Source organism: Pristis pectinata, chromosome 11 (genome assembly GCF_009764475.1).
Source record: "Pristis pectinata isolate sPriPec2 chromosome 11, sPriPec2.1.pri, whole genome shotgun sequence".
In the NCBI taxonomy this organism is placed as follows: domain Eukaryota; kingdom Metazoa; phylum Chordata; class Chondrichthyes; order Rhinopristiformes; family Pristidae; genus Pristis; species Pristis pectinata.
Window position 1 is genome coordinate 33,620,026 of NC_067415.1, and position 18,497 is coordinate 33,638,522.

At 43.0% G+C, this 18,497-nt stretch overlaps 1 protein-coding gene across 2 annotated transcripts in view; it reads right to left on the bottom strand.

Moving 5' to 3' along the window:
* The window catches only part of aasdhppt (aminoadipate-semialdehyde dehydrogenase-phosphopantetheinyl transferase), a 49,546-nt gene that overhangs the window by 27,980 nt on the left and 3,069 nt on the right, over positions 1 to 18,497 (bottom strand). For both annotated transcript variants that reach the window (XR_007957194.1, XM_052026681.1), the window contains exon 2: positions 7,516 to 7,741. Coding sequence is in view for 1 of the 2 variants with exons in the window: in XM_052026681.1 (XP_051882641.1) it covers positions 7,516 to 7,741 (226 nt within the window). In the remaining variant the exon portion in view is untranslated. The remainder of the gene's footprint in view (positions 1 to 7,515; positions 7,742 to 18,497) is intronic.

Below are 18,497 nucleotides of genomic sequence, written 5' to 3' on the forward strand. Positions count from 1 at the left end.
TCTACCTTCCATTGCCTTGGCTACATCATTGTTCCAAGCCTACACCGGTCATGCCCCCCAGCTCTTTCTCCACTACAGTGATGACTGCATTGGGGCTGCTTCCCGCACTCGTGCTGAGCTCGTCAATTTCATCAACTTTGCCTCCAACTTCCACCCTGCCCTTAGATTCACTTGGTCCATCTCCTACACCTCTCTCCCTTTTCTGGATCTCTCTGTCTCCATCTTTGGAGACAGATTAACCACAGACATTTTCTACAAACCCACTGACTCCCACAGTTACCTTGACTACACCTTTTCCCACCCTGTCACTCGTAAGGATGCCATCCCTTTCTCCCAGTTCCTCCGCCTCTGCCGCATCTGTTCCCAAGATGAGGCTTTCCATTCTAGGACATCAGAGATTTCCCCCTTTTTCAGTAACCGGGGATTCCCTTCCATCACCATCAATGCTGCCCTTACCTGTATCTCCTCCACTTCCCACACATCTGCCCTCACCCCCTCCGACACAACAGGGACAGGGTTCCCCTTGTCCTCACCTACGACCCCATGAACCTCCGCATCCAACACATCATTCTCCGCAACTTCCGCCACCTCCAACGGGGTCCTCATCCCCTCTCTCCGTAGGGACCACTCTCTCCGTGACTTCCTTGTCCACTCATCCCTCCCCACCAATAATCCCCTTGGCACTTATGCCTGCAACCACACCAAGTGCTACACCTCCTTGCTCACCACCATTCAGGGTCCCAAACAATCCTTCCAGGTGAGGCAGCACTTCACCTGTGAGTTCGAGGGTGTCATTTTTTGCAGCCTCCTGTACATCGGTGAGACCCGATGCAGACTGGCTGACCGCTTCGTCGAGCACCTTCGCTCCATCTGCCGCAACAGCCAGGACCTCCTGGTGGCCACCCACTTCAATTCCACATCCCACTCCCATACAGACATGTCTATCCATGGCCTCCTCTCCTGCCACATTGGAGGAACAATGCCTCATATTCTGGCTTGGGAGTCTCCAACCTGATGGCTTCAACATCGATTTCTCTAACTTTAGGTAACCCCACCCCTTCTTTTTCTCTCCCTCACCCCCCCCCCCCCTCCCCGCTTCTGTCTTCCCTTATTCCTATGGCTCCCTTCCCCCGCCTTGATGACCTGCCCATCTTCTCTCCTCCCCTCCCCCATCCTTTATTCCGTGGTCCACTGCCCTCTCCTACTGGATTCCTCCTCCTTCAGCCCTTTGCCTCTTCTACCCATCACCTCTCAGCTTATTACATCTTCTCCCCCTCCCCACTACCTTCCCCCTCTCACCTGGACTCGCCTATCACCTGAACTCACCTATCCCCTGCCTGCATGTACTCTTCCCCCTCCCCTCACCTTCTTATTCTGGCTTCTGCCCTCTTACTTTCCAGTCCTGACGAAGGGTCTCGGCCCGAAATGTTGACTGTTTATTTCCCTCCATGGATGCTGCCTGACCTGCTGAGTTCCTCCAGCACTTCTTGTGTATTGGTCCAGATTCCAGCATCTGCAGAATTTCTTGTGTCTTCATTTAACATTCTAGTGACTTTGTTGGTTGCTGCTCTGCACTAATTAGAATTCTTAATTGTCAGGTTACTCAAATTCCTTGGTCTCTGTTTTTATGCATTTCAATTTTGTACATTTTTCTACATGAACTATGGTAACATTCGGATCTGTAACAATGAATGAGAAGACTGCTGACTGGCAAACCTTGCAGAATACAGCAGTGTACACTTCTTGGACCCAAACATAACTGCGGCTCAGAGGCACCATCTTGTGGAATCTATACATAATTACCACGAGGGAATCTATTTCACGGAAACTTAAAATTTTAGTCCTAACGATGACATGCTTACAAATATTCAAAATTTCAGTTAATAGAATGTATGATGCTATTTTCAAGCGATTTTCTTCTTCCTTTTGCATTACTCTCTTTACCTCAGGCCACAAGTAAACAATAGAAAATATAAAACATAGAACAATACATCACAGGAACAGGCCCTTCAGCCCACGATACTTGTGCCGACCATTACGCCAATGCAAACTAATCCCATCTGTCTGCACGTGGTCTATATCCCTCCCTGCTAGGTAAGTGGGCTGAGGATTGGCAAATGGCTTTCAATTTAGATAAGTGCAAAATGTTGCATTTTGGGAAATCAAACCAGGGTAGGACTTATATAGTGAATGGTCAGGCACTGGGGAGTATTGTGGAACAAAGGGACCTAGGAGTACAAATATATAGTTAGCTGAAAGCAGCATCACAGGCAGACAGGGTGGTGAAGAGGGCATTTGGCATGCTGGCCTTCATCAGTCAGGGCAATGAATACAGGAGTTGGGATGTCATGTTGCAGTTGTACAAGACGTTGGTGAGACCACACTTGGAGTACTGTGTACAGTTTTAGTCACCCTGTTGCAGGAAAGACATCATTAAACTAAAGAGTGCAGAGAAGATTTATGAGAATGCTGCCAGGATTCAAGCCCTGAGTTATAGGGAGAGGTTTGCAGGCTAGGACTTTATTCTTTAGAATGTGGAAGATTGAGACGTTTATACACTTCTATAAGTGTATAAAGTCATGAGTGGTATAGATAGGGTGAACGCACACACAGTCTTTTTCCCCCAATGAAGGGGAACTAAAAACTAGACGGCATAGGTTTAAGGTGAGAGGTGAAAGATTTAAAAAGGGACCTGAAGGACAACTTCTTCACACAGAGGACGGTGCGTATATGGTACAATAACACTTAAAAGACATTTGGATAAGTACCTGGATAGGTAGGGTTTAGAGGGAAAAGCAGGAAAGTGGGACTAGCTCGGTGGCACCATCCACTTTGGAAGGAAAAATAAAAGATCAGATTATTATTTAAATGGTGAAAGATTGCAGCATACTGTTATGCAGAGGGACTCGGGAGTGCTTGTGCATGAATTGCAGAAGGTTGGTTTGCAGGTGCAACAGGTTATCAAGAAGGCAAATGGAATGTTGGCCTTCATTGGTAGAGGGATTGAATTTAAGAGCAGGGAGGTTATGCCGCAATTGTACAGGGTACTGGTGAGGCCGTACCTGGAGTACTGCGTGCAGTTCTGGTCTCCTTACTTGAGGAAAGATGTAATGGCTTTGGAGGCAGTGCAGAGGAGGTTCACCAGGTTGGTTCTGGAGATGAGGGGGTTAGCCTATGAGGAGAGGTTGAGTTGCCTGGGACTATACCCACTGGAATTCAGAAGAATGAGAGGGAATCTTATAGAAACATACAAAATTATGAAAGGGATAGATAAGATAAAGGCCGGAAAATTGTTTCCACTGGTAGGTGAGACTAGAACTAGGGAACGTAGCCTCAAGATTCGAGTGAATCGATTTAGGATGGAGATGAGAAGGAACTGCTTTTCCCGGAGAGTAGTGAATCTGTGGAATTCTCTGCCCAGGGAAACAGGAGAGGCTGCCTCATTAAATATATTTAAGACACACTTAGATAGATAGGGGAATTAAGGGTTATGGGGAAAAGGCAGGTAGGTGGATCTGATTCCACGGCCAGATCGGCCATGATTTCATTGAATGGTGGAGCAGGCTTGATGGGCCAGATGGCCTACTCCCGCTCCTATTTCTTATGTTCTTAACTGCTCTTTCTGTGAAAGATTTGCCCCTCAGATCCCCTTTAACCTTCTTCCTCTCACCTTAAACTTATGCCCTGTAGTTTCAGACACACCTACCATGGGAAACTGCCTATCTACACCTCTTATAATTTTTATATACCTTTCATGTCATCTCTCAGCCTCCTTTGCTCTAGGGAGAACAGACCTAAACTATCCAATCTTCCCCTTATAACTCAAGCCTTCCAATCCAAGCAACATCCATCTGAATCTTCTTTGCATCTTCTCCAGCTTAATCACATCTTTCCTGTTACCTTCAACACCAAGAGACTGCTGAAGAGGCAGAAGACTTAGTAAAACTAATGGATGAAGGAAGAGCGATGGATGTGGTGTATATGGACTTTAATAAGGTGTTTGACAAAGTTACCCATTGTAGGCTTATCCAGAAAGTCATGAGGCACGGGATCCACGGAGACTTGGCTGCGTGGATTCGGAATTGGCTTGCCCACAGAAGGCAGAGGGTGGTAGTAGATGGAGAATATTCTGCCTGGAGGTTGGTGACTAGTGGTGTTCCTCAGGGATCTGTTCTGGGACCCTTATTCTTTGTGATTTTTGTAAATGACTTGGATAATGAAGTAGAGGGATGGGTTAGTAAATCTGTGGATGACACAAAGGTTGGAGGGGTTGTAGATAGCATAGAAGGTTGTTGTAGGTTACAACAGGATATAACAGGATGCAGAGTTGGGTGGAGAAGTGGCAGATGGAGTTCAATATGGAAAAGTGTGAAGTGAAACAGTTTGAAAGAATGAACTTGAAGGCAAAGTACAAGGTTAATGGCAGAATTCTTAGCAGTGTGGAGGAACTGAAGGATCTTGGGGTCCAAGTCCACAGATCCCTCAAAGTTGCCATGCAAGTTGATAGGGTGTTTAAGAAGGAATATGGTGTGCTGGCCTTCATTAGTTGGGGGATTGAGTTCAAGAGCCACGAGGTAATGTTGCGGCTCTACAAAACTCTGGTTAGACCACACTTAGGGTATTGTGTTCGGTTCTGGAAGGACGTGGAAGCTTTAGAGAGGGTGCAGAGGAGATTTACCAAGATGCTGACTGGATTAGAGAACATGTCTTGAGCAACTAGGGCTTTTCTCTTTGAAGCGACGCAGGATGAGAGGCGACTTGACAGAGGTGTACAGGATTATGAGGGGCATAGATAGAGTGGACAGCCAGCACCTTATCCCCAAGGCGGCAATAGCCAATACCAGAGGACATCCATTTAAAGTCACAAGAGGAGGAATGTTCAGGGGAGATGTCAGAGGTAGGTTCTTTACAGAGAGTGGTGGGTGCTGGGAACGCACTGCCAGGGGTGGTTGTAGAGGCTGATACAATAGGGACATTTAAAAGGCTCTTAAGTAGGCACATGGAAGAAAGAAAAAATGGAGGGTTATGGACTGTGCAGGAGGGAAGGGTTAGATTGATCATGAAGTACGTGTTCATATAGTTCAGCACAACATTGTGGACTGAAGGGCCTGTACTGTGCTGTACCAGGTTGGTGCAGGTGGTATATTACAGAGACAACATTTTATTGAAGTCCACTATGTTCTCTCTCTCTCAGCCTGCTAATCAGTGACTGGTGTAGCATCCAAAACATAGTGCAACATTCATTAACGTAAATGCTTCTTTACTGCAGAAAGGTATGCATGTAAACAGAAGTAAACAAGCAAGGGGATAATGGTGGATGGGAATTAGACTTGCTTTTACTGGTCTCATAGTTACATCAGTTGTTCACAAGAAGCCCAGCTGACCAGAAAAGGAATTTTTAAGTTGCTGCCATCTCCTGCCCAGCAGCTACTTGTACAACAGATGGCAAGGGTTGAATCATAATAATGGCAAGGTTTTGCAGCATTAAGGAGACCATCAATGTTGAAATAGAAATGGCACAGCAGATTGCCTCAGAATTAAGGCACTGTAGTTCCTGCCCAGCACAGTAAGGGAATAGAATACATTTCCATTTCAGCACATCTCAGAGCTATCGTCCAGAAAGCAACACGATTGCAATTCATGGCACTGTTCTTCATGGGGATGCCTACAATCCTTGCAAAGTCATGGGCTCACTCCACTTTTGGCAACAGAGAATGAAATATAATCTGCTGTCTTTGAATACAGCACATCAGTCATTTCTTTTACAGCTATGAACATCAAACTGAGATAATCCAGCCTGGAAAAATCTGATGCATTAAACTTCATGCTGTGGCCATCTTGACAACCACTGGCAATGTGGTCTTCACTATACACTTAAGTACTACTCCAGGTTGGTGCAGGTGGTATATTACAGAGACAACATTTTATTGAAGTCCAGGTGACTTACATTTGCAATAATGTGACTGTAAGAAAGGTGGGATAAATATAGTCAGCTATTGCAGGACAACTGGTTTAACATTAAACGTTCAAGACAATTTCAAGAATGAGTAAGGGTATTAGACTTTGAACCTCTCCATCCCTTTCTCAAATATCATAACCACATTATCAGGTTCTTTAGTTGTCTCTCCTTTCAATTCCAGATGCAATGAACCTCTGGATCAGTAATGAATCAAAAAATCTGACACATTAGATTTGTACCTTGAAGTTTTGCTCTGAAGTGTTCTTGGTCTTTGATCATTCTCCTAAAAATTTAGTATGTATTCTAGAACTCGTAGAATTTATTCCCTCACGTTTACTGAAATGCTGGTAGATTCCAGCGCTCCAAACTGTGGGAGCCCACACCAATACTGGAAGTGCCCTAGCGATCTGGCAATGTTGATATTAGTGCATTATACCCGTTCTTATAAAACCAACTCACTAAAACTGCTGAGAAATAACAGCTTATGCAATGTCTCAGATGTATCAAAAAAAATTCCCCAAGGTAATTCAGTGATGTAATCAGAACTGACTTCATTAAGGACATTAGCTGTATCTAATACTTGGAAGCCTTATTGATTTTCATCAGATAATTTATCAGTTGGTCAAATGTACTTCAACTACATCATGGAGAATTTAACAGGCATTCTAGTACTATGCAGTGTTTATAGTAGAGAAGCCCTGCTTCTGAATCTATGTTAATAACCTCCACCATAACTAAACAAACAATAATATCTCACTAATATTATTGCCCTCTTTTCAAGTTCAAGTTTGTTGTCATAGTCTTTCATACACAGGGTATAAATGCCATGAAACACAAGTTAATAAACATAAATTACACATAACTTGCATGACAAAATAAACATAATGACACTAGTGCAAGTTGAGGGAGAGAAAAAGAAATGCTACATTATTGAAAACAAGTAAAAAATAGAAAACCATTATTTGAGATTCCTTCCCTCCCCCCATGAGCTCTTTATATTGATTCCAAATAAATACAATAAATCACAGTGTGGTTTTTGACATAGTAGATGGATGCAAGGCCCTCAGTTTCTGTTATCTCATTTACTATTTAAGGTAATGAACACTAAATATCCAGCTGAAATAGTTGCAGATAACCAAAGATGATCTGAAAATTTTTCTCAAGGGAGGATTGAACTTGAACAACATTGAAAACTACTTGAAAATTTTATGATAAACTAGTTGCCCTGCAATAGAGAATTTTCTTTATTCTATCATTTTTATTGCTTATTCAAAATACAAGAAGAAGGTTGCAAGGCAGCACTCATGGAAATGCACGTCAGTGAAGGAAGGGAGGGAAAACATAAGTAAGAATAATAACAAGAAATTAAGTAAAGGCTATTCCTAGAATGTTTGCTGCCTGCTGGGAATTTGTCAAAAAGAATATAGAAAGTTTCCTTAGTCAACACAAATTTATTCTGTGACATTCCTCCTGTAACACAAATTTCATTTACCTACTATTAACTACCATGAACTAACAATCAATTTGTCTTGAGAAAATATCTCTAGTTTTCTTACCTGGAAAGTTAGTCTTCATGATATCTATACCAACCTGCAAAACAGGCTCTGCTGCCAGAACAGTGTAATCTCCTTGATGTGAAATATTGAAGTTAAAATTTGGGATCATGTCAAGGACAGGATGGGCTAGAAATGGTTTTCCTTTAGTTGTCCGTTTTAGCTGGATTTCATTCCAAGGAATCTTCAGCTTTTCAGCAATTAATTTCCTGATCAGGAGTCTTCCACTCTTTAAGAAAACAAGCAAAGAGGAGCTGAATTAGTAATGTGGTAATGGTGATGATGATGGAGGAGCTGGAACTTGTTCAACTGTACAGATTTTAGCAAAATTGCAATTGAATAAATTATAATGAATAGGTCTGGTTGGGAAAGCATCTGATCCAGCTTTAAAGCTTCAACTATCTGCTGACATTCACTATTTAAACGCAGCTAAAAGTGACAACATAGGCAATTTACTAGAAAACTATCAACATCTTTGGAATAATACCTAGAAAAATGTTCTGCATGATCACATTTTTCCTTTTCATTCCAGATACTGGTTCTAGATGTTACATCAATAAATCTATCAAGTAATGACTGCTCCACTGCAATGAAAATATCCCTTAATGTTGTAATAGAAGCAGTAATGGTTATATTTTCAATTGACTTTATTCATGGAAAAGGTACTCCTCAGCACAGTGATTGAAATATTCTTGCATGATATGAGCAATGAGTGTGTTCATAAAATATGCCCAAGGGGATTTTAAAAAAAAAGGCTAGCTTTCATCAAGATAGATTAATCTTTATTATTCATGTTGCACTACACAATTTCATTTTCAGTTTTAAATGAGCATCAGGGCAATCAAAATTACTTTGTTGATTTAAAATACTATGTTTTCTGTTGTGCTAATTTTAAAGGTTAATTAATGATATGGAAGTCTGCATCATATAAAAATGATAAACTAAATAGCATAAGAGATTCAAAGACATTCTTTTACCCTAGGCAATGTGTTTGAGCCAGTTTCTCTTAATGGAAAACTTATATAAAATAGTGCTAATTCACATTTGCTAACTTGCACAGAGAATCAGTGAAACATTTTATTTGCTTAGGCACATTTAATAAGACATAGGAAGCTTTCACTATACAGGGGAAATTGCAAGCAAATTACCAACTATCCACATTATATATCGAAAGCTTTGTGCCATGTCAGCACTCAATAATACTCCATACAATTTTAGTTTCATCAGTTAAGGCAGGATATACTTAAATTAGAGGTAGCTCAGATTTCCTCAGTTGATTCTTGGGATGAAAAGATTCAGCAGATTGGGCCTACGGAAGGTGAACATTGAAATATACAGGAATCTGAAGGACTTCATGGTGGGCCGAAGGGCCTGTTTTGTGCTGTATGGTTCTATGGTTAACAGGGCGAATGCTGAGATGACATTTGCCCTCTTGGGGTAACTTATAACTCATGGTCATAGTTTCACAATAAAGTTTTGTTGTTTTATGATGAAGCTCAGAGGAAATTTCTTCTTTACAAGGGTTGTGAATCTGGGAATTCTCTACCCAGACAGCTTTGGGAATTGAGTCATGGAATATATTCAAGTTGGAGATAGATTTTAGGTGTTTAGAGGAGTCGAGAGTTGTAGAGAACAAGTAGGAAAGGAGTTGAGATCAACCAAAATCTTACTGAATGGTAGTGCAATCTCAAGAGACCACATGGCCTTGTGTTTTTTATGCTCTTAAAGGCAAAAAGCCAAGTTATTACAATAAAATCAGAAAATGCTGGAAAAACTCAATAAGCCATGTAGATGTGCCAGTTAACATTTTAGGTTGAGGACTTTTCATGAGAACAAATGAAAGGCAACCAACTTGAAACACCAATATGAATTATGCTTATCTGCAGCCAGTGGTTCTGCAGGAGAATGCTGGCTATCAGGCATCCCATGTCCAGGATATCTTGGAATTCCAGGTGTGTGCATTAAAACATGAAAGCCCAAAATGACCTTGAAGTTAAGATACCAGTGCATCTGTCCTCACACCCTACTGCTGGAGTACCACCGAGTCCAGCAGCACAACAATGACGTGCTGAAATGACCCTGTGAAAACTGGTAAGTGGTTGAGCTACTTTACCTTAAAACATTAACAAATAACTATGTTTTGAATTAAATTTATTTTCTAAATATTATTTGAAATAATTAAATCTATTTAAATAGATTTAAAATGTGTCTGACCAGCAGCAAACTATCAAAGGCTATCAGGTTGCTCTGGGGTTGGAGCCACCCAAGACCTACTCAGTGCTCAGGTGTGGATGGTCACCTCAGTCCATCCTCCACATCCTAAAAATACAGGCCAGGTGGGTGGGCCCTGCAGGGAGGTCCCAACACTGTTATAGGTCCAGCATGATTTGGCTCATTAACTTAGATTCTCTCTCCACTGTTGAATCATAGAATCTAAGAAAATACATGTCACAGAAGGTGGGCATTCGACCCTTCATATCTATGCTTGCTAACCAGAGCTACCCAACTTAATCCCATCTTCCAGCATGGAGCCATGTAGGTCATGGCTCTTCAAGTGCACATGCAAGTACTTTTAAATGTGATGAGGTTTTTTGCCTCTACCACCCTGGATTTTGGTCTTTACACAATTACAACATCTGTACCATACTTCAAAAATAAAATCATGGAATCTTTCTTCTACAAACAGTGTCAAGTTCTGGTTAACTAATTGCTGGAGACAGATTCACATCGGGCAGCCATTCAAATGCATTTCATTCAAGTACCTTTTACCTACAAGCTAGACAAGCAAAAGCAAGCAATCAGAACTATCTTAAGCACAGATTACCAAGGCTCAGACTACCGCAGCAAAATACTGAAGACTATTTTACTCACCATTAGGTATTTATTTTAGAGAAAAGTAATTTTATGGAAAAGCATCTTATCTGTCAATATCTAAGTAGTTTCTCACAACAGAATGCAATTATCCAAATACAGAGTAATTCAAAACCATTAGCATTGTACTGTACCACTTTAAAAAAAATCCATTTTCACAAAGAGTTCGATAACCAAAGAAGAGATTTTAATTTTGATGTCTGGAGCATTTTATCTTTTACAAAAAAAGGTGGGTTTAAACCTCTGCAGTATCTTTTTCCCTATTTTGATTTGCCATATTATCAGAAAAAAAATATACTGCCACAGAAAACAGAGCAAACATGCCGTAAACCTGAAAAATAGAATATGCTGGGAAATACCTAGCAGTTCAAGCAGTATCTCTAGCGAGAGAAACAAAATGAACATCAATAATATGTCATTAAACTAATCAGAATGAAAGATCACCAACCTGAATTTGTTTCTCTCCCCAGAAACACAGACTATTTTCTGTTCGTATACAAGGAACTCACTGGCGTGATTGTTTGAGTTGGCTACCTAGATGCAAAATTTGTCAGCATAAAATGTAATTTTAATGTCCTGTACTATGCATGTAAAGCCCTCCCCCAAAAAGGCCCATATAATTATTAAGAGATTCAAAAATACCTTAAAAGGAGGAGCTTTCTTGAAACAGAAAAAAAATCCACATGTTAATTAGTCTACTGGGCAATAAGCTCATGGCTGATCTGATGTCAGCTCCACTTTCCTGCCTATTCCCCATAACCTTTGACTCCCATATAGAATAATAATCAACTTTAGCCTGAATATATTCAGTAATTCAGCCTCCAAAGCTCTCTGAGGGAGTGAATCCTAAAGATTCACAATCCTCAGAGAGGAGAGTTAGGAATGATTGTTAAACACCATTGTGAGAGTGGTCAAATTTCAAAGTGTGCTTAGATGAGATTATGGCTTCTGCATCCACCACCCACGTACACTGAAAGACTGTTTCTTACTAGCCTCCCACTGCCAATAAGGTTTTTAATAATTAAAAAAAGTTGGCTAGATAGCAATGATCTCCGAACTTGCTAATTGATTCACTGAATATAACTGCTCCTCCTTCATTGCCAGATGACAACAAATGATAGAACAAATGATAGAGTAAAACTTAAACAGTATGGACACAGGTCCTTCAGCCCAACCAGTCCATGCTGACCACCTTGCCCACTTTCCCGAGTTCTGCCCAAATCCCTCCAAGCCAAAATAAAATGGCGCAGTAAAGGGGCGATTTCTTGTGTGAAGCTCCCAAGGGAATCATCAAGTATTCCCGTTTACAACAGCTACAGCTGAAATCTGCAGCCACAAGGTAAAACTGAAACACAGGGCCCCAAGGCCGCCCTCCCCCTCTCTACCATCCTCCTGGCTAATGTACAGTGTCTGGAAAATAAAATTGAAAACCTCAGAGCAAGACTGCAGTACCAGAGGGACATCAGGGACTGTTATGTAGTCTGCTTCACAGAGACATGGCTCACTCCCAGCAGTCTGGACACAGCGTTCCAGCCCGAGGACTTCATCATCCACCGCATGGACTGGACAGCGGCATCAGGTAAAGGCAGAGGTGGCGGCGTTTGCTTCATGATTAACTCATCGTGGAGCACAGACATGGCGGTTCTGTCTCAGTCCTGTTCCCCTGACCTGGAACATCTGGCGGTCGAGTGTTATCCGTTCTACCTGCCGAGGAAGTTCTCTGCCATCATCCTGGTAGCAGTATACATTCCACCCTTGGCAAATGTCAAGCTGGCACTGGAGGAGCTGAGCAACGTGATCAACAGCCACGAGACATCGCACCAATGCCTTCCCGATCATCACAAGGGACTTCAACCAGGCCACTTGAAGAAGTCTCTGACAAACTACCACCAACATGTCACCTGCGGAACCAGAGGAACCAACACACTCGATCACTGTTACACCACGCTTACTGTGCCATCCCGCGCACACACTTCGGCAAATCCACTCACGTGGTTGTACTTCTACTCCCGACATATGGGCAGAGACTGAGGACCTCAGCACCAGTGGTGAGGACTGTGAAGGTATGGTCCAGGGAGGCGGAGGAGAGTTTACAGGACTGCTTTGAATCAGTGGACTGGACCGTATTCATGGATTCAGCTTCGGATCTGAATGAATATGCCATGGCTGTCACTGAATTCAAGACCTGCGTGGATGAGTGTATGCCTTCGAGAACATACAGAAGCCCAATGATGAACCAGGAGATTCACAGTCTGCAGAGGGCCAGATCTGTGGCATTCAAGATCAGCGATCCAGAATCCTGCAGAAGTTCAAGTACGACCTATGGAAGGCCCTTGTGAGAGCAAAAAGGCAATTCCATGTGAAATTAGAGACATAATTGGATGCACAACAGCTGTGGCAGGGTTTGCATGCCATTACTTCCTAATAGGAAGGCAAAACCTAACCGCATAAACTGCAGTGAAACTTCACTCCCCGATGAGCTCAATGCCTTTTATGCACGCTTTGAAAGGGAGAATAACACTACACCCATGCAAATCCCCACAGCATCCAGCAACCCTGTGACCTCTGTCTCAGAGGCCGATGTCAGAACATCCTTCAACAACCCTCGCAAGGCATCAGGCCCCGACAGTGTACCTGGCAGGGTACCGAAAATGTGTGCCGACCAACTGGCTGGAGTGTCCAAGGACATCTTCACTGCTGCAGTCTGAGGTTCCCACCTGCTTCAAAAGGGCAGCAATCATATTGGTGCCTGAAAAGAGCAGGGTGAGCTTCCTTAACAACTATCAACTGGTAGCACTCACATCAACCATAATGAAGTGCTTTGAGAGGTTGGTTATGGCTAGAATTAATTCCTGCCTGAGCAAGGACCAGGACCTGCTGCAATTCACCTACCACCACAACTGGTCTACAGCGGATACAATCTCACTGGCTCTCCACTCCACTTTGGAGTACCTAGACAACAGCAATACATACGTCAGGCTGCTGTTTATCGATTACAACTCAGCCTTCAACATCATTATCCCCTCAGTATTAATCACCAAGCTTCTAAACCTGGGCCTCTGTACCTCCCTCTGCAACCGCAGCCTTGACTTCCTCATCAGGAGACCAGAGTCAGTACAGATTGGTGATAACATCTCCTCCTCGCTGACAATCAACACAGGTGCACCTCAAAGATGCATGCTTAGCCCACTGCTCTATTCTCTCTGCACTCGTGACTGCTTGGCTAAGCACAGCTCAAACACCATTTAGAAATTCGCAGATGAAACCACTGTTGTTGGTATAATCTCAGATGGCAAAGAGGAAGCATAGAGGAGTGTGATAGATCAGCTGGTTGAGTGGTGTCGCAACAACAATCTCAGTCCTCATTGAGGGGTCAGCGGAAGAAAGGGTGAGCAGCTTTAAGTTCCTGGGTGTCAACACCTCTGAGGACCTGTCCTGGACCCAATGCATTGATGCAATCAAAAAGAAGGCATGCCAGTGGCTCTATTTCATTAGGAATTTGAGGAGATCTAGTATGTCACCAAAGACTCTTGCAAATTTCTATAGATGTACGGTGGAGTGCATTCTGACTGATTGCATCATGACCTGGTATTGAGGCTCCAATGTACAGGATCACAAGAGGCTGCAGAGTTGTAGACTCAGCCAGCTCCATCATCAGCACAACCCTCCCCACCATCTAGGACATCTTCAAGAGGCGATGCCTCAAGAAGGCAGAATCCATCATTAAGGACCCACACCATCTGGGACATGCCCTCTTCTCATTACTACTGTCAGCGAGGAGGTACAGAAGCCTGAAGACCCACACTCAATGATTTAGAAGCGGCTTCTTCCCCTCTGCCATCAGATTTCTGAATGGTCCATGAACACTACTTCATTGTTCTTTTTTTTTTGCACTATTTATTTTGTAATTTATAGTAATTTTATCTCTTTGTACTTCTGCTGCCGCAAAACAGCAAACTTCTTAAATGATACTACTGTACCTGCCTCAACCACGTCTGGCGGCTCACTCCCTATACTCACCACCCTCTGTGTGGAAAAAGTTACTCCTCAGGTCCCTCTTAAATCTTTCCCCTCTCACCCTAAACCTATGCCCCCTGGTTTTAAACTCCCCTATCTTGGGGAAAAGACTGTTACCGTCCACCTCATCTATGCTTCTCATAATTTTAAACACTTCTCTATGGTTGCCACTCATTCTCCTACGTTTCAAGGAATAAAGACCTAGCCTGGCCAACCTCTCCCTATAGCTCAGGCCCTCTAGTGCTGACAACATACTCGTAAATCTTTTCTGCATAGTTTCCAGTTTAACCACGTCTTTCCTAAACAGGGTGACCAAAACTGTACAGTACTCCAAGTGCGGTCTCACCAACGACTTATACAACTGCAACACAATGTGGCAACTCCTGATCTCAATGCCCTGACTGAAGGCCAGCACGCTAAGTGCCTTTTTCACTACTCTGTCTACCTGTGACGCTGCTTTCAACAAACTATGTACTTGTACTCCTAGGTCCCTCTGTTCCATTACACTCCCTAGTGCCCTACCATTCATAGTACAAGTCCTTTGCTGGTTTGACTTTCCAAAATGCATCACCTCATACTTATCTGTATTGAAATCCATTTGCCACTCCTCGGCTCACTTCCCTAACTGGTCAAGATCCCCCTATAATCTACGATAACCTTCTTCACCATCAACATCTCCTAATTTTGTGTCATCCACAAATTACTGATCGAGCCTTGTGCATTCACATCAAAAGCATTTATGTAAATAACGAATAACAAGGGTCCCAATACCGACCCCTGCGGCACACCACTAGTCATCGGCCTCCATTCTGAGAAACAACCTTCAACTACCACCCTCTGCTTCCTACCTTGAATTTTGAATCCACCTAAGTAGCTCTCCCTGTATTCCATGGGACCTAACCTTCCAGACCAGCCTGCCATGTGCGACCTTGTCAAAGACCTTGCTGAAATCTATAGAGACAACATCCACTGCCCTACCCTCATCTACCCTTTTGGTTACCTCTTCAAAAAACTCCGGGATTTGTCAAACACGACTTCCCATGCACAAAGCCATGCTGACTCCTCCTAACCAGACTCTGTAGATCCTGTCCCTCAGAATTCCCTCCAGTAACTTCCGCACCACTGATGTCAGGCTGACTGGCCTGCTGTTCCCTGGCCTGTCCTTGCTACCCTTCTTAAACAACGGAACAACATTAACTGTCAGTCTTTGAGAACTTCACCAGTGGCTAACGATGAAGCAAATATCCACGTAAGTCCTCTGCAATTTCTTCTGTAGCCTCTCTGAAAGTCCGAGGATACACTCAGTCAGGCCCTCAGGAATTATCCACCTTAACTGCTGTATGGCTGCAAGTACCTCCTCCCTGGTAATATAAATGTTCTCCAAAACATCTCCATTCATTTCCCTTATCTCTTGAGCAACCATGATTTTCTCCTCAGTAAACACTGAGGAGAAATATTCGTTAAAAATCCCACCTATTTCCTGTGGCTCAAAACGTAGGTGGCCCTGCTCATCTCGAAGGGGACCTACTCTTTCCCCAGCCACCCTTTTACTCTTAATAATACTCATAAGGGATTTTCCTTAACCTTACTTGCCAGACCCATCTCATACTCTCTGCTTGCCCACCTGACTTCCCACTTGTGTGTTCTTAATTTTTTTTATAGTCACCAAGGGAGTCACTCATCCCCGACCTAAACCCAATGTGCCCTTCCTTCTTTTCCTTGACCAGAGCCTCAATATCTCTCGTCAGCCAGGTTTCCCTAAATTTTCCGGGTTTACCCTTCACCCTAACAGGAACATGCTGCCTTTGAACTCCAGATATCACACTCTTAAAAAGCCTCACGCTTGCCATTCATTCTTCTCCCTTCAAACAGGCTTACTCAGTCGACCTCTGCTGGATCCTGTCTAATTCCCCCAAAATTAGTCCTGCTCCAGTTTAGGACCATAACCTGTGGACCTGTCCTGTCCCTTTCCATCACTACCTTAAAACTAATAGAATTATGGTCACTAGAGCCAAAGTGCTCTCTAACTGCCATTTCAGTTACTTGCCCTGCCTCATTCCCCAAGAGGAGGTCCAGTATTGCACCTTCCCGAGAAGGGCCCTCTATATATAGACTCAGGAAACTTTCCTGGACACATTTCATAAATTCCATCCCATCCAGACCCTTAACACTCTGGGTGGCCCAGTCAATACTGGGGATATTAAAACTTCCCACTAATACAACCCTATTATTCTTACAACTGTAAGCAATTTCTCTACACACCTGCTCCTCAAGTTCCCACCGACTATTGGGAGGTCTATAATACACCCCCACTACAGTGACCCTCCCCTTCTTGCTTCCAAGTTCTACCCATATGGCCTCACTGGACGATCCCCCAAAATGTCATCTCTAAGCACTGCTATTACGTCCTCCCTTATCAAAAAGGCAACACCCCCTCTTTGCTTACCTGTACCTCTGTCATGCCTGTGGCATCTGTATTCTGGAACACTGAGCTGCCAGTCCTGCCCTTCTCTCAGCCATGTTTCTGTTATGGCTATAACATTTCAGTCCCCAGAGCCAATCCATGCTCTGAGTTCTTCTGCCTTACCTGTTAAGCCTCGTGTATTACAATAAATGCAGTTTATTTATTGTGCCCCTGGCTATCCTGATAACTAAACTTGCTCTCGCTGGCTAATGCTTTATCCCATGTCTTGCTCCTGCTCAGAGTCCCCCCCGCCAATCTAGCTTAAACCCTCCCTTGTAGCACTAGCAAATTTCCTTGCAAGGATGTTGGTCTCTCCCTGGTTCAGGTGCAACCTGTCCCTCTTGTACAGGTCACCTCTACCCTAGAAGAGATCCCAATGGCCCAAAAACCTGAATCCCTGCCCCCTGCACTAGCTCCTCAGCCACGCATTAATCTGACCTATCTTTCTATTTCTGACCTTACTAGCACATGGCACTGGGAGTAATCTGGAGGTCACTACCCTAAAGGTCCTGCTTCTTAACTTCTTACCTAACTCCCTATACTCATTCTACAGGACGCCATCCCTTGTTCTACCTATGCCATTTGTGCTAACATGCACAATGACCTCTGGCCGTTCGCCCTCCCCTGAGAATGTTCTGCAACCACTCAGACCAAAAACCTAGAGAAAGAAACTATGGCTCAAAGAAGTCATTAAAACTGCATCTGCAAATCATGCATTAATATATAATCGTTAACATAGAACAGTTAGTAGAGGTGTAAATAGAAGACAAGCCATACAAGGGAGCATTAGAAGATCTGACCAAAATCTCTATCGTAGATTTTCAAATTGTTATCAATTGTTCTCTTAAATCTGAGGTGGAGAGTGTTGGGAGGAAACTAAACAGCATAGAGGCCAAGTGATTGAACTCCCACTAGTAAGATAAAGGGAGAGGTGCATTGAGAAGAGTTGTGGGAAGTGGAAAAAAGGGATCAGTCAGAGAAATTGAGCAGCATGGGAATTAGCAGCAGGCTACTATAAAGAAAGGGAGAGACAAGTCCGTCAACATGAAATAGTTGAATATGAAATATTGGGAAGACTAGAAAACAAACTAGGCCAGGAGTGATATGTGAGCAGGTTATTTCCTGACAGGATATAGGCAGCCATGTTCTCTAATCCATAATTTTTTTTTATTCCCTTCAGATTTCAGCTGCCTACTTCCTATAATAACTTGATTAGATTATGATCTTATTTTATTTTAATTTGTTTTTTTTATATTGTTATTGATTCTTCAGATTGACTTTGTATTACTGATACTGGCATAATGAAATGCTGCCAGTACTGGTTTATTTACAGTAGGTAACTGAAGCTCATAGTTGTCAACCACCATATTTATATATTGTCAGAGATTAAACCCCATGGTTAACCCAGAGGTTAAACACCAGCAATCCACCATGAAGTTATTGGTCCTGGTCCTGTTGAGGTATAATGGATCCCATCTGACCAGAAATCTAAAGCCATCCCTTTTCCACCATCTCTTGAGTAACACATTCTTTTGCTCTGCCCTTCTATTTCCATAGTTGTTAGCACATACTACCCTTGAGGTCCTGCTTTTTAACCCCTTTCCTAGCTCCCTAAAATCTGCATGCTGGACTT